The 16,335-nt window shown below is 37.6% G+C and overlaps 1 protein-coding gene across 2 annotated transcripts in view; it reads right to left on the bottom strand.

Moving 5' to 3' along the window:
* Positions 1-648: 648 nt before the first annotated feature.
* Positions 649-16,335, bottom strand: part of neurl4 (neuralized E3 ubiquitin protein ligase 4) — a 30,374-nt gene continuing 14,687 nt past the window's right edge. The window contains exons 14-30 of one of the 2 annotated variants that reach the window (XM_051914910.1): positions 15,985-16,035; positions 13,977-14,055; positions 13,705-13,874; positions 12,790-12,918; positions 12,502-12,647; positions 11,679-11,897; positions 9,349-9,447; positions 9,107-9,259; positions 8,835-8,999; positions 7,997-8,155; positions 7,630-7,809; positions 6,579-6,672; positions 6,384-6,491; positions 6,089-6,233; positions 5,877-5,989; positions 5,595-5,754; positions 649-2,702 (exon numbers count right to left, since the gene is read on the bottom strand). In XM_051914910.1, coding sequence (XP_051770870.1) covers positions 2,498-2,702; positions 5,595-5,754; positions 5,877-5,989; positions 6,089-6,233; positions 6,384-6,491; positions 6,579-6,672; positions 7,630-7,809; positions 7,997-8,155; positions 8,835-8,999; positions 9,107-9,259; positions 9,349-9,447; positions 11,679-11,897; positions 12,502-12,647; positions 12,790-12,918; positions 13,705-13,874; positions 13,977-14,055; positions 15,985-16,035 — 2,375 coding nt within the window. In that variant the 3' untranslated portion in view covers positions 649-2,497. The remainder of the gene's footprint in view (positions 2,703-5,594; positions 5,755-5,876; positions 5,990-6,088; positions 6,234-6,383; positions 6,492-6,578; positions 6,673-7,629; positions 7,810-7,996; positions 8,156-8,834; positions 9,000-9,106; positions 9,260-9,348; positions 9,448-11,678; positions 11,898-12,501; positions 12,648-12,789; positions 12,919-13,704; positions 13,875-13,976; positions 14,056-15,984; positions 16,036-16,335) is intronic. The other variant, XM_051914911.1, reaches the window with a different exon arrangement.

Consider the following 16,335-nt stretch of genomic DNA (forward strand, 5'->3'; position numbering starts at 1 on the left):
TTGGATCTAAAATACTGGTAGTTGAATTCATGGATTTAACTGTACTTACAATAAAGTCAACTCAAACCATATCAAAGTTCGAAAAGGTAGTGATCGGAGGATTTAAAGAAAAAAAATTAAAAAATGTGTCACAATTTTCACATTAATATAAAACAGCACAACTGTTTTTTAACACTGATAATAAGAAATGTTTCTTGAGAATGAAATTTAGAATGATTTCTAAAGGATCTTGTGACACTGAAGACTTAAGTAATGACTGCTGAAAAATGTAGCTTTGCCATCACACAAATAAATCACATATTAAAAATAGAAAACAATTATTTTAAAATGTAATACTTCACAATATTACCGTTTTTCTGTATTTTTGATTAAATAAATGCAGCCTTGGTGAGCATAAAAAAACTTCTTTCAAAAACATTAAATAATCCTAGTCTTATCAACCACAAATTTTTAAATAGTAGTGCATACTAAAATTGTAAAATATTAATTAGGTTGGGTTCCGATGGCCCAACACGTTGATGAGGGTTATCTCAATATTTTGTTTATAGGGCCAATGGTTATTTTTTGCCTTACAGTAATAACAGCTTGAAGAGATTATTTCATGACAGTAACCCAGAACTAATTAAAGACACAGACACATTTTCCATATGTTGTGCATAACTGTCTCTTTTTTGGATTTTTATTTTCTTACAAACCAGGAAGGTAATGTTAATGTTAGTGTTATTTAACAGGCTGTACAACACAACGTAAATACATAAAAAAAACAACAAAAAAAAACAACACAAACATGAACAAATAATACAAACAACTGAAAAAGCAGCAATGGGCCGACATGAACCCTGTGTTTTCACATTTTCCAATTTACATAGCAAGCATTCATTCCGACATCGCCCTTGGCAATAAAGCGGGATTACTAATGCAAAATGTACACTCAAGTATGTCATTGGCAACAAAATAAAAAAACAAATGGATAGATATGCCTTCACAGAGGGTACTATAAGTCTAGATACAATCAAAAGAGAGTTGATTTTTTTTTGTTGCTGTTGTTGTCGTTTTCCAGCGAGGGCTTACAATTGTGCAACCTTAGTCATAAGAGAATACAAAAAAATGGCAATAAGTCTAGCATTGAGTAAACAATCTATCAAAAACAAATCACATTCCCAGTGTAAACACCAATCCTGGGGTCAGGTATTCAAATAGATGACTTCAATTCCCATGATTCCTCATGAGTTCAGGCACATCAACCTGATAGCTGAATAAACAGTCCTTCCTGTTGAACAGGATGTTGAATGTAGAAAATAAACAGACCCTTCAATTTTTTTGTACCTGCCACCATTAATTCCAGAAACACCCACACCCTAGTTCTTAAAGTTTGTGAGTAAACGAATGGGCTTATCAGCACACATTACTTCAGAACAGAAGACAAACCCGAACACGTGTAAACAACGTCTAAAGCAATGAAGCATGTCAAACATAAGATAAAAACTCCCACAGGTGATTGACCTTAAATAACGGGCAGCAAACGACAACTGGGACGCGCATTTGGCCGAAACAGACACACAAATACACATAGCTTCATAAATCTCTTCTCCAGCTTTTTTTAGAGTGCTTTGGGGTGAGGGTGAAATTCTGTTTGTATGCATCCATTCAGTTAAATTATGTACTTTTGCCACAGTTTAAGTCAAAAATTGATTTTAGAGGTTTAATGGATCAGATGAAGAGTCTCACTCCATAGATGGTTACAGTTATATCCATGTATTCACCACAAAAAAAAAACAAAAAACAAAAAACATTTTCTTGCCATCCGAGGCATTTCTTAGCTTCCTGTCATTATGTAGACATTTTAATCCACTAAACACTGTATTTACTGTCAGTTGTGAATAAATACACAGCTATAAAACCAAATATAGAGCAGAATCTGTAAAGTGAGTAAACAAAGCGATGAAATAAACAACAGTAACACTGAGTCTCTTCCTGATTAGGTGATTTCTTAACGTTGTTGTTGAAACAGGTCTTGGTTATTTCCAGGTTGATTTGTCCGTTGCAAGTCTTAAGAAAAAACGAGTATAAATCCAGGGCTGTGCTATGAATTGGTGGTTTTGTGTTGCTTCAGTCCAGTTTTATTTCTGTGAGAACAGGCTCCAAAAGCGCAAAAAAAAAAAAAAAAAAAAAAAAAAATCTGAGGGGATGATACATAGATTTAGATGTATGAAGAGACAGAAAAAAAAATAATGGAGAGCCTGCTAAGCAAGTGAATTTAATGAGAAAGACTAAAAATCGCCCACCAGTGTCCGAAACATAAAGTGCAGGCAGTGTCTTTGTCTCTGGGGATTATCATCACCATCCTTCAAAATGCAACGAACACAAAAGTATGTCTGAAACATGCAGAGATGAATGAGTCTGGGCAGCAAAACAATGCTAACTCCTCAACGCCTCAGCGCTGAAATTTGGTTGATAGTGAGGAAGATGATGCCGATATCCTCGCTCGAGTCTCTTTTTACTCCACCCGTATGAGCAGGCCGTACAGGAGCGTGCCTCCTTTCTCCTTGGTGATCCACTCGATTTCTGCATTGCTGAATCGAGGGTCAAGGGGTTCGCTGATCCCCAGCGACGTCGGCCCCACTTTGTACGAGCCTGGTCGTACGCACACCTGGAAGCCAACCTGGGCCTGGTGACAGCGGAGGGAACGTGGGTCTCGGAATCTGCACAGAAAAGTGTAACTGTCATCATTTTGTGTTAAAGTTCCCTTATTATGCTATTTTAAAAGGTTCCTCATTTTGTTTTGAAGGTCTCCTACAATGGGTTAACATGCATCCAAGGTCATAAAACACAAATTTTCTTATAATATTAAAGTGTTTTTTGACCTTGGATGCATGTAAACCTATTGTAGGAGAGTATTGTATTTTCTTATAATATACAGCACCACCTGTTTTCTCAGTGTCTGAAACGATTCGATAAAGGATTCAGTCTCTCTAAAGGGTTAGTTCACCCACAAATGAATTTTCTGTCATTAATTATTCACCCTCGTGTCATTACACACCCGTAAGACCTTCGTTCATCTTCAGAGCACAAATTAAGATATTTTTGATGAAATCCAAGAGGTAGATGACTCGTCCATAGACAGCAATATAACCACAACTTTCAAGGTCCAGAAAGGTACTAAAGACATCGCTAAAACAGTTGACGTGACTGCAGTGGTTCAACCTTCATTTTATGAAGCGATGAGAATACTTTTTGTGAGCAAAAACAAAAAAATAATGACTTTATTCAACAATCTCTTCTCTTCCCTGTCATTAGGCTTCCGTGTTTACATCCGAATTCCGGCTCAGTATTGGCCGACACTGCACACGTGAGCAGCATGACGCATGGGTGTGATCCTGACGCAGGAGCCAGCCAATAATGAGTCTGCGTTCTGACGTAGAACCTGGAAGCGCTGAACATAAACAATGTATGAGAATGACGCAGAAGGGAAGATATTGTTGAATAAAGTCGTTATTTTTGTTTTGTTTTTGCGCACAAAAAGTATTCTCGTCGCTTCATAATATTAAGGTTGAACCACTGCAGTCACGTCGACGGTTTTATCAATGTCTTTAGTACCTTTCTGGACCTTAAAAGTGGTGATTATATTGCTGTCTATGGACATATACCTCTCAGATTTCATCAAAAATATCTTAATTTGTGTTCAGAAGATGAACGAAGGTCTTACGGGTGTGGAACTACATGAGGGTGAGTAATTAATGACAGATTTTAATTTTTGGGTGAACTAACCTTTAAACCCCTGCTTTCCAAGAACCTACTTTGCTCTGATTGGTCTACTGCTTACAGCGCATGTCGGAAAAAAAAACACGGCCATTACCATATGTTAATTTCGGCTCTGAAAGCTTCCTCAGCACTTGTATACACAGTGATACGAACAGTAATGATGGCATCAGTTTTACTGTATCGATTCGAGCCCCGAGTCCTCATTCTTTGGAAGTGCATGCAAAGTGGATTTGCTTTCGCAGCACAGAAAGCAGAGTGTTCCCGACATGTCAAAACAAAAAGCCTAGTGGTTCAACGGATCACAAAACTCACGGTTCGGATCATATTACTGTTTTTGAGTCATGGATGGGATCATTTTTTGGATCAACAAGAAAAAAAATGGGGGGGGGGGGGGACTTTGCTTTCCATTTATTACTTAAAGCACATTTTAAATACTCTGATACCACTGCTGATACAACTTATAGCCTAACTAATAAAGTTCAAGCATTATTAAAGGCAAGTGAACAGTCAAGTACACTTATTACAAGCAAATAAAGTAATGTCTAATTGTAGTATTCATTTCAGGTACAGAAATGCAATAATTAAATGTAAAATAACACTATGTTCACTGTATAAATTTAATATACCGTCAAACCAAAAATTATTCAGACATTTTTTATATATTTTTACTAGTGGGTGCAGGACACTATAGTTCATTTATGTAAGTGAGGATAGCAAAATAAAGTAAACTGTGACATATTATACCCAAAAATTCTTCATACAGTGGACTACCAGTAAAATTAATACAAATTTGAAAACAAAAATTATTCAGACACTTTGACCTGACCATGTTTTGCTTAAGTGTTATCTGACATAATTAAGATTATTTTTTTCTGACACAGTTTAACTCTGAGATCTTGTCATATTTTATTACCATTTTTTTAAACTATAGTGAATAAACTGTAATAATGAATTAAATGTTCAAGGTGTCTGAATAAATCTTGGTTTGACTGTAGATTGTTAAAGCTGTGTTTTGTTGTTTGATTAACATTAATGACATATAGGCAACAGCAGGTATTTACTGTATAGGCACTTTAAGATCGAATGCATAGATCCGGTTTACTTTCACTTAAGACAACCGACTGTGTTTACGAGAATTGGCCGAGATGGGTATTTTGACATAATATTGTGTGTATGTGTCCATCCAAGTGCAAGAAGATGCAAAAGAGGAATCAATTCGGAGTTCGCACACTAACTGAAACGCACCTCGGTGAAACGGTGTGTGCAGCTGTGCGCACAGATAACAGCCTTTGAGTACCGAATTAAATTCTCTTTTGCCTCTTCTAGCGCTGGAATGGTTTAAAATCTATTGAATATGTAAACTAGAAAGACAAAACACGTGCAAATTATGAACTTTCACTCTATGGTGGTTAAACTAATCCGCGAATCACATGCGTGCCAAACTGTGGGGCCTGGTCCGTACGGATCACGCATCAACGATGATCTGTTTAACCTCTAAAAAAAAAAAAAAAATCAAACGCTTCCAGGCCTCAGCTACAACTACAGTGTTTGAGAGCGGGTCAAAGTAGACGTTTTTGGTGGAAAGCCAATGAAGACCATAGGCTGACATTATGCAAATTTGACTGGAATTCTTGCTGACTCATTTCAGGCATTTCAGAATCAGTTCTTCCATTTATCATGCACTTTGAAACTTTGCAGACCTTTTACACTCAAAACAGCTATATTACACACTAGATGAAAGGTAATATCCGAAAATGCATAATATGGGCACTTTCTAGACAGTCATGCTATATTTTCTCTGGTCTTCTTTAGAAGCACTGCCATTCACTTACTGCACTTTGGGGGCAAAGGCCTCCAGGCCAGAGTAGCGCATTGTTGGAGAAAGCTGCACACGCGGAATCTCTCGCTCTGGTGCGCTGTTCTCTTCAGGCTCCCCGTAGCTGCCGTGACCCTCTGTCTTCACCGGGGAGGAAGAGAAAATGGAGGACGATTCTGCTCAGGGGAAAACAGAGAAGCTCAGCTGTGCAAAAATATTCTGATCTCCCTCTAATTCACACATTCATGCATTTCATTATCAGATCAACGAAAACAAAACATTTTGCTTGGCAGTTAACCTGACAAGAGCTGGTTGTGGTCCAGGATGCGTCTAAGGGAGCCGACACTAGTGCCATGGTACGCAATATGCCACTTTTTGAAGGCATTGGAGACTTCACAGTGGGTCTTGATCCTGTTAAAATACAGACAAGAGCTCTTTGTAAGTAATTATCACTAAATAATATGCACATCATCAGAGCTTGATTACTGAATTAATTTAAATGTAACTGACTGGAGTGCAAAGCGGCACCAGCCGAACGGCAGAGCGTAGTCTCTGGGAGGCTCCCCTCGCTTGTAATAGGCCTCATCGCCCCTTAATTTGTGACAGGACTCACAGTAACACAGGTTGAACTTAGCATCCTCATTAAAGTAACCATCTGAAAAAGTGGACGGGGTGGGATATGGAAACAGCAAGACTCAGTAAATATACCATTGGAAACGATCAGAAAAGTGCTATAAAATTGTAAATAAGAAGGTCAACATTCAATCTGTGCCCACAAAGGTTTATTTGTGTAATGCAGTCATACCGGGCAGTGTGAGCAGGTCTTTGAATCTAGAGCATAGCGCCTGATACTCGCACGTCTTATTGGGGTTGACCTCAGGAGGAGGCGTCCAGCAGACACTCTCCTTTATACCTGGCACAAACAGACAGCACACATGTATGGGTAAAGCAGAGTGACAACAAAAGTCACTGTAAAACACAAGGTCAAAATTTCACGCACCATCCACCATATCAGCCTTCTCCATGTCGCCCTGACAATGCATGTCTCCTCGTTCCCCGCCAACCACCGACACGTGATTTGTCACTATAGTCACCTAAGTATACAACACCAACAGGAGACAATCACTTCCTGTGCATCTAAACATAGCTTTCATAAGAAGATGAAATTATGAAAAATTATTTATGTCAATATATTAACATAATATCTCATATTATTGACATATTGTTGCAAATATAAATATAATAATAATAACAACAACATTAATAACATGCTGTTATTAATAATAACAATGTTTAATAAAACTAGTATTTTCTGAAAATAAATATATAAATAGAAATATTATAAAAAGTTACTTAAATTTTATTATAAAAAATTACTAATTTTTGTGATGGGTCTGTGAAAATGTTGGCAGTGCACATAACAATATTGAATATTACATAAATAATTAATGTTTAAAATGTATAATAGTGTTTTATTAAAAAATGTTTACATGTATACATATTTTCTGACACTTACAAAAATGTTGGTAAAATAACTTTTTTTTTTTTTTTTTACTTTTTTGTGATGGGACATTTAAAATTGTTGGCAGGAACTGTAAATATCATATAAATAGTTAATAATATTAACTCAATGTTTCATGAAAAATATAAATATTTTCTGACATTTACAAAAAGATGTCAAATAAAATACTCAAATTACAGTTTTTTTTGCGATGGGGCCTGTGAAAACATCAATCAATAAAAAATGTTGAATGAAAAAAATAAAAATATGACTCAAATTACTAATTTCTTTGTGGTGTAGCCTGTGAAAATGTTTGCAGGGCAAGTAAAAATATTTAATATTATATCAATAAAACAATGTTTCATTAAAAATATTAATATTTTCTACCATTTATAAAAAGATGTTTAAAAAAAACAAAAACAAAAAAAACTTAAAATACTATTTTTTGTGGTGCATGCAGCCTGTGAAAATGTTGGAAGGGGAAATAAAACAAGAGACATTTTTGTTGAGGCCTAATTAGTCACAGGATATTACAGTTATAGGTTCTGACCTGTTCACACTGGCCATAAAGGTCAATAAGTGGGTAACAGGGGCTCGGGATGTCCTGGGCTGCTACGCCCTGATCCATGCCATTAACAAACAGATGGAGACAACCACTGCTGTCCACCAACAGCCCCAAAACTGTCCCTTCAGGACAGGTGTCGAGGTTAGGACCATAGTTCTCACAAATCTGAGGAAATTAGAGAGAGAATGAGGTTAGGAACGATACTAATAGTGTAAAGAAATAAGAAGGAAACTAGACATTAAGCACACAAAAATCAGGAAATAAAATAAAAAACTAAATAAGATAGGAATGAAGTAAAAGCACGGAAACAAAATAAGGATGTAAGGATCAGGGAAAGGAGGATAAAAATCACCTTCAGCGAGTTGTGGAAAACAGAGTCTCGTTGCAGCAGCCAGACTGAGCGTTTAAGGCAGCAAGCTGTGGAAGGAAAGTTAAGACGATCTGGCGAATGACCAATCACACCCAGTGACAGGGAGGACGTCCATGATGGATTCAAACGGTCTATCTGAAACTGAGAAAGAGATGGAGATACAATTAGCATCGCATAAGCCACGTTTCTATCTGCCTATTTTTATGCAAATTTTTGTATATCGCATTAAAAAACGCTGGATGGAAACGCCAAGATGCGCATAAATTCTAAAAATGTGCTTAAAAACTTATATACTCAATTGAGGTGGATAATATACGCATAAACTATGATGGAAACACATTTACAGAATAAATCCCTCAATGCGCAAAAAAAACCCCAAAAAACTTGTGACTTTGCCGCAACAGAGGATGTGATAACTGGAATAACCAGCTGACCAATTTAGTTGCATAGCCTCTCAAATGTTGGTTTGATTGCCAAATGATTGCATTCCGAAAATCACACATCCGCCTCTGAATGCAAGATAACATGACAGCGTTTATTGTGTTTCGTCTGTGCCATCTGAGACGCAAGTCATTTATGGTGTAGGGAAAAAAGAGCCACAGTGGCTTCCCCGATTGCAGCAACTTCCATTTTTAATACAGTTATTTTGCACCAATTTCGTAGGAAGTGAAGATTTTGTTCTCTTGAACACATGGGATGGAAAAGATGCTTTATTCGCAAAGGTTTTATGTGATTTTCCAATTTTGCAAATATGTTAAATTCACAACTTTGGATGGAAAAATAGCTATTGACACTGTCACTTCCAAACACATTCACACACCTGGAAGAGCTGCTGGCGGGGCAAAGCCTGCGCTGTAACCAAAAGTCCCTGGTTGTAGCTGGATACCCGGGCAGCAGTCAGGTTCTGATTGGACAGCTGGATATTTTTTCCATGATTCTCTAAAAACGTCATTACCGTGGGAACCAGTGGAGGCTCATTCTCACACTGAGTTTGAGAAAAAAAACAACAACAAAAAACAAGAACAAATTAAGTGTGAGATTAAAATATATAACAGATAAAGCTTCAAAATATGATGCTTTGAGAAGACACACCTCTCGGACAGGAGTGCTGTCCTCCTCTCCCTCACTGCAGCTGTCGGACGAGAGTGAGGGCGCTTTCACACTTTCTGAATCCTCAACTAGTGTGGAGCTGACAATGGACACGGCCGTCACCTTTCCATACAGGTCCAAAACTGCATATACGTTCTGAAACATGCAGTATAAACGTGGGTGAGCAGACCATACAACTGAAAAAATCACGTTCACCATTAAGAGATATAGAAAGATACTGGTACCTTCGCCACTGCAGTGGCTGCTGGTCCCATGTCTTCTCCATCAATGAGAATGTGCATTGTATCGTCGCTGCATCTCTTCACCCCGACACGATTTCCCACCTATATTACGATAAACAAAGAAGAGAGGTGTAAGAGAAAGTAGATATCAATCATTCGCAATACTAAACACATCCGTCCCTTGTGTGTTGGTTTATTAAATATTTAGTGCAAATGATCATACTTTCAACTACCAATAAGAGTGCAGTACTTTTAGCTCTGATGAACGAATTAATTCTGCAAAATTTAGCACCCCCCTTTTATATAAGACATGTTGTTGTGTACAAAAACAGCTAGTTGAAGCACAATGGAATGGTCTTTGAAAATTCTTTCTCAAGAACTTGCGCTAAAAAAAAATCTTGAATTCAATGGACCCAAAAAGGGTAGATTCAGTTTTGTCATCACTGTAGCAAAATTTGAAAATGTATTAAAATAGAAAACAGTTTTTTAAAGTTTTAAATTGTAATTAAAGCTGCAAGCAGCGATGAAAAGGCCCTCGCACCCGGGCTCATCGCCACCCGTTGGCCTCAGGAAAACAGTGAACAGTGGGCGATATTCATGTAAGCGAGAAAATACAGGAGAATTATGGCAAAGTCATTTCAAAGTGGCACACTTCCTGCTGCCAGCAGGTGGCGCTTTGACTGTAACTGAATATTGCCATGTAGATGTCTTCAGGCCAGGACTATTATCAAACATTTGAAGATTGGAGCAGATCGGACATTGTATGCCTGAGTTACAACAACTTCCTGTTTCGTGGCGTTAATCACATACATTAGCACTTGTTGCATGATTTAACGTGTTTCTAGTATGTTTGGTACTTTATGGCATATTTAAATGTGTTTCTGGGAGTGAATTACAGTGTAAAGCATGCCATTTCCTGTTGCCAGCAGGTGGCGCTATGACTAACTGAATATTGGCATATAGATGTCTTCAGGCCAGGACTCTTATCACACATGTGAAGTTTGGGGCAGATCAGACATTGTATGCCTGACTTACAACAGCTTCCTCTTTCATGGCGAAACATTGAACTTTGTCAGGCCGCCACGGACACGCCCTTCAAAGAAAACTCAAGATCTTCGCAATTTAACATCATTAAAGTCTTAAGATTAGACTGACCAAATATGATGTGGTTCTGGTTAAATCTCTACGAGGAGTTAATCACAGTGTAAAACATGTCATTTCCTGTTGCCTGCAGGTGGCGCTATGACTGTAACTAAATATTGCCATGTAGATGTCTTCAGGCCAGGACTCTAATAAAACGTGAAGTTTGGGGCAGATCGGACACTGGATGCCCGAGTTACAACAACTTCCTGTTTAATGGCGAAACATTAAACTTTGTCAGGACGCCACAGACACGCCCTTCAGCGAAAACTCTAGATCTTCGCAATTTAATGTCACAAAGGCCTTTAGATTAGACTGACCAAATATGATGTTGATCTGATTAAAGCTCTAGAAGGAGTTTGTTAAAGTACAACGTGTGGAAATGGCAAAAACTGCCAAAAATTTGCAGAGAAAATTCAAAATATCTGACTTCCTGTTGGGTTTACAGATTTTGCACACAGGGGCTTTTTTGTAGGTACTGGGATGTTACATGTGTCTACCGAATTTCATAACTGTACGTGAAACGTAGCGCAAAGGGCACTTAATTGAAATTTTGTAGGTGGCGCTATCGAGCCATTTTGTCACACCTAATTCTGAAACCCATATCAGATGTAAATTTTCACCACTTCTGAAGCCTGTGCAAAGTTTCATGAGTTTTTGAGCATGTTTAGGCCCTCAAAAATGTGATTCATTTTGGAGAAGAAGAATAATTGGCCGAGCAATTACAATAGGGTCCTCACACCATTGGTGCTCGGGCCCTAATAATTCACAATATTACTGTTTTACTGTATTTTTTGATCAAATAAATGCAGCCTTGGTGAGCGTAAGAGACTTCTTATAGACTTTTTATAAAAATTCTTATAGACCCTAAATGGTAGTGTGAATGTATATAATATCTCCACTCCAAAAACCACTGCAAAAAAACCCCAAAAACCAGCAGATTCTATCTGGGCCTTTTTATGAGTAACAAATGCTTTTTAAGGACTCATTCACACCAAGAATGAACTATATAAGTGTCCACACCAGCACACAATAACATTCCTTTATTCTAAGCACACGCTGCAGTTATATCATCTGTTGCCTTAAATTTTTTGTCATTATATTTTTATAGCTCCCTATTCTTATAGAATTAGAATAATTATTAAAATGTTATAATAATCGGCCTTGGCGCGAATGGGCCATTAATCTCTTACCGTGAGCCGATCTAGAGAGCAGCCGTAGTTCTGTCTCTGCAGCACTCCGTTGCGTCTGACCTCAGAGCCGGCGAGAACCCAGGTGACCTTTGACCTGAGCTGGGTAAGCGAAGGCGAGAGGCCGCTGAGAGGGCAGGATGGTAGGTCGGGGGGCTGCAGGGTGGTCAAACCCACATGAAGGGAACCAGACCATCTGTCATCTACCTTGTTGATTTTCACCTAGAAGAACATCAGAACCATATATGAATAAGACAATAACACTTTACAATGAGGATCCACATTAGTTACCACATTAGTTAACACAAACTAATAATTAAAAATACATTAACACTTTATTTTACAGTGTCCTCGTTACACGTTACATGTAGTTACTATAGTAATACCTATAAATTCTGCATATTACATGCAACTAACCCTAAACCAAACCCTAATCTCTATAGTAAGTACATGTACATGTTAATATTATTCAGTACTTAAATGTATTTATTATGTATTCCACTGTAACAAAAACACCTTAAACATGTTACTAAAAATACTTCTAAAGCATTCATTAACCTTAGTTAATGTTAATTTCAAACATTTACTAATATTTTATTCAAATCAAAAGTTGTACCTGTTAATATTATTTAATGGCCTGAGCTGATATGAACTAACAATGAACTAACAATGTTAGTAACTAACAAAGTTACAACAATGTAACTTTTTTATTGTTAGTTAATGCATCAACTAATGCATGTTAACTAATGGGACCTTATTGTAAAGTGTTACCAATTTTTTTCCCTCAGTTTTTCAGCTGTAAATTAAAGCATGTTTCACATCTCACCTCAAACAACTCATCCGTCTTGAGCTCCTTCGCGCTAAAGACGATTCCATGAGCATATCCCCCGACCCTCAGTGCTTGGCAGCCATCTCCTAATAACACCACATTTTTCCCATGTTTGCTGTGCAGACGATGTGCAACCCCTGCCACTAGAGGGTGACAAAGACACAAAAGATGTTAAGACCATGTTAAGGCCAGGTTTAAATAATCTATAACTCATTTTAAAATGGTTTCTCCAATCTTAAAAATTCCTACAGCCTCATAAGCAAATATACTGTGAAAACACAATACCTGGGGAGTGTATAGGGAAGCTCTTTTCTGTGATGTTACTGGTGCACAGACTGTTATCCAGAGGGCCGGAAGAACTTGTAATGGACACTTGCACGCACTGACCATAAAGATCGATCACAGCATACACTTCTAAAAAAAGACAGGAAGGAAGGAAGGAAAGACAAGAAGGAGGACAGAAAATTTTACATTACTAAGTTCTGAAATAATATAAAGTCACTGACAATAGCTATGTTTCCATTCAAAGTTTCAAATTTAACTTATGTGCAAAATTGGAATATTGCATAAAACATTCGCGAATAAAGCATTATTTCTGTTCCATGTGTTCAAGAGAACAAAATCATCACTTCCTGGGAATTTGGGCCAAAATATTTGTAATAAAAATGGGAGTTGCTGCAATCGGGGAAGCCACTGTGGCTCTTTTTTAGTACATCATAAACTTGCTTCTCAAAGTGGTGCAGATGAAACAAAGTAAACTCTGTCATGTTATCTTGCATTTGGAGGTAGATGCCTAGTGTTTGGGAATTCAATCGCGTGAGACGGTTCTAATAGGTCATTATAACCCACCATTCTGATGACAGTCTTTCACTCAGGCATTTCAGAATGACCAAACCAACATTTAAGTTATCCAATCACATCCTCTGTTGAGGTAAAGCCACATGGGTCTTTTTGTTGTGCATCAAGGGATTTATTCTGTAAACGTGTTTCTATCTTAGTTTATGCCCATGTCTTCTTATCAGATTAAAAAAAAAAAATTAAAAAAAAAAAATCAGCCTCAATTGAGCGCATACATTTTTATGCGCATCTTGGCATTTCCATCCAGTGTTTTTTTAATGCGATAACCCAAAATTCGCATTAAAAATCGGTGGATGGAAGCATAGCCACAGTTACATAAAGTTAGGTTCCCTTGAAAATTACCTGATGGCAGCCCAGTGCAAGCTACACCCTGGTCGAGTCCATTGATGAAGTAATGCAGGTCTCCAGAAGCTGTACGCATCATCCCGATCCTCGAGCCCGTGGTCAGAGAGTCTAAGTCACAGCCGTAGTTATTCCTCATGGTATTTCCATCCTGCATGATCGCTGTGCCACTACAGAAGAGAAAGAGCAAGGATAGATGCAAGGTATCAGTCTGACAAAAAAAGGACTTTTATGCTGTGTATAATATTGAAATCCATTAAACAACTGCTCACCTCAACATCCATGTGTCATAGTCAATGTCAGTCATCGTATTAGGAAACTCCAGTTCCTCTGGTCTGATTGCTGTAACTCCTATGCACAAAACAAAAATCAACAACAGTTTCTAATTCAGATCCAGGTTACATTTTTACATTTTCTTGGAAACTAGTATTTTTCTATCAATACAGACAGGACACCAAACGAAATGACTTTGACAGTGTTTCCCGCACTACAGCACATTCCCAAACAGATGACTCTTATGAACCAGTAATTTTTAGTGAATATAAGATTTATAGATTTTGTTGGTAAATCAGTTGTATTTCTTAAATGAATCAGTGGTATTTCTTACGCAAACCAGAGGTATTTCTTTAGTGATTCAGAAGTATTTCTTTAGTAACTCGGTGGTATTTTCTTAGTGATTCAGTAGTATTTCTTTAATGAATCAGTGGCATAGGTGCCGATTGATAATCCCACGGAAAAACACAAGCTATTCATCATTCATTATATCCAATCAAAATCCGATTGAGATTCGGGAACCTGTCTGATTGGTGGATCTCACAGCGGGTCTCGGTGGGTCAAAAATACAAACAATTCTACCGTTATATTTAGTATAACAACATAACAACAAACTTATTTTTCTGTTTTTTGTTGTTGTTGTTTTTTTGTGCACGATGATAAATTGCAATTCACGTAATTAACTCCAAAATCATCAGCTATATCAGCGAGAGAGCGACTTGCGACAACACTCATGGAAAGAATGTGAGATTTAGCTTGGTTGGTAATCATAGGCGGAGAGTGAACCAACTCAAAACATAAATTTCCTTGTAGCCTAATAGTTTCAATTTACGTGTCGCCACACAACCTACACATTCCAGGATAAATGCTCCCAATAAAATATTTGTTATTAAAGCATCTATGTTTACAAACCACTGTTAATTTTAACAGAAAAAGCAAGCATACCGTATGCGAGATTTGGCATGCAGAAAGTGCACAGAGCGCTCCCTTTATAATCACTAAAAATCTGTCACTCTTAGTTCATTGTGATCTCACAAAGTTCTGTTATAAAGAAGCTGACCGCACAATGAATCTCTTATTTACATAATGTCTACACTTTGTTATATTGAGAGGATTTGCGAGCGTGCAGAGTTTTTGTTCAGTACTAATTTAAACACCTCTGATTGGCCATTGCATTCAAGAAATCAACAGATATGTCTGTAATTGGCTGCATTACTCAACGCTGCAAAAGACGTTGTAAATAAAAAACACAGGGCCAACAAACATAGGGCCTGACACCTGGTCACTTAATGAGTTTTCTTTGATCGGATAACTATCCGATCGTGAAAAGACCAGGTTTAAATGCCCTCCGAAACGCTTTCGAGACAGATTTAAATCCTATCACTTAATCCACTTTAAAAGGTGGTCTGAGATGCATTCCAGGCGAAACTGGAGCAGTCAAATTTGCCCTTCAATATGGAATTTAACTGGACTTGAGCAATTCTGCAGGAAAAAAAACGGGGAAAATATTCCCCAATCTAAGTGTGTAAAGCTAGTATAGACATATCTAAAAAGATTAATGGCTGTAATTAAAGCAAAAGGTGGCTCTACGAAGTATTAAATCAGGGGACTGATGACTTTTCCAACCCTGTTATTATAGTTTTTCAGTTTTTTATTAATTTTCAGAACTGTTGTTTTTTCATTGCTTTGATGTTGTAAGGCAAAGTTTGTAAATAAAGATGAAAAAGTTTTTTTTTTGGAATGGGTTTTGATTTCAGGTTGTACGACAAATAAACTATTTCAAAGGGGTATGATGATTTTCTATAGGCACTGTATGTAAATTTTTCTCCTCCCAAAATTAAAAAAAAATAAACATGTTATTATAGCCAGGTATGACAGCGCTACTGCAACACGCATCGCCGCAGATGAGTAGCCGTGTATCTCTTCAGCAAGCCGACGCGCAAACTGCCGCAAGACGCTCAACACACAATCATCTTAATTAAAAGTAGTGAGACTAAATGATCTTACCAGTGCTGATGCCGCTCCTTCTCCTATTGTGGTCTTTGATCTTGATATTAGCTGATGGTAATAAATGAAATGCAGCTCATATCTGTTGCTTTCATTGACGTGAATTTGCATATAGCGCGGGAATTGAAGATCGGATTTATGTGCGTTTTGCAGAGACACATTATGTCGCCAAGTGTAAATGGAGCCATTTCAACAAATCAAGTAGCTATCCGATCAGTAAAAACGCATGAGTGACCAGGAGTAAACAGGCCCACTGATACACACTGGATTGTTTGCCAAATCTGTTTTGTCATTATGCTATTATTACGGAGAAAACTGATCCTAGGCCAGAAGTTATGGGCAGCTTTTCCC

This window comes from Ctenopharyngodon idella, chromosome 12 (genome assembly GCF_019924925.1).
Source record: "Ctenopharyngodon idella isolate HZGC_01 chromosome 12, HZGC01, whole genome shotgun sequence".
Classification (NCBI taxonomy): Eukaryota; Metazoa; Chordata; class Actinopteri; order Cypriniformes; family Xenocyprididae; genus Ctenopharyngodon; species Ctenopharyngodon idella.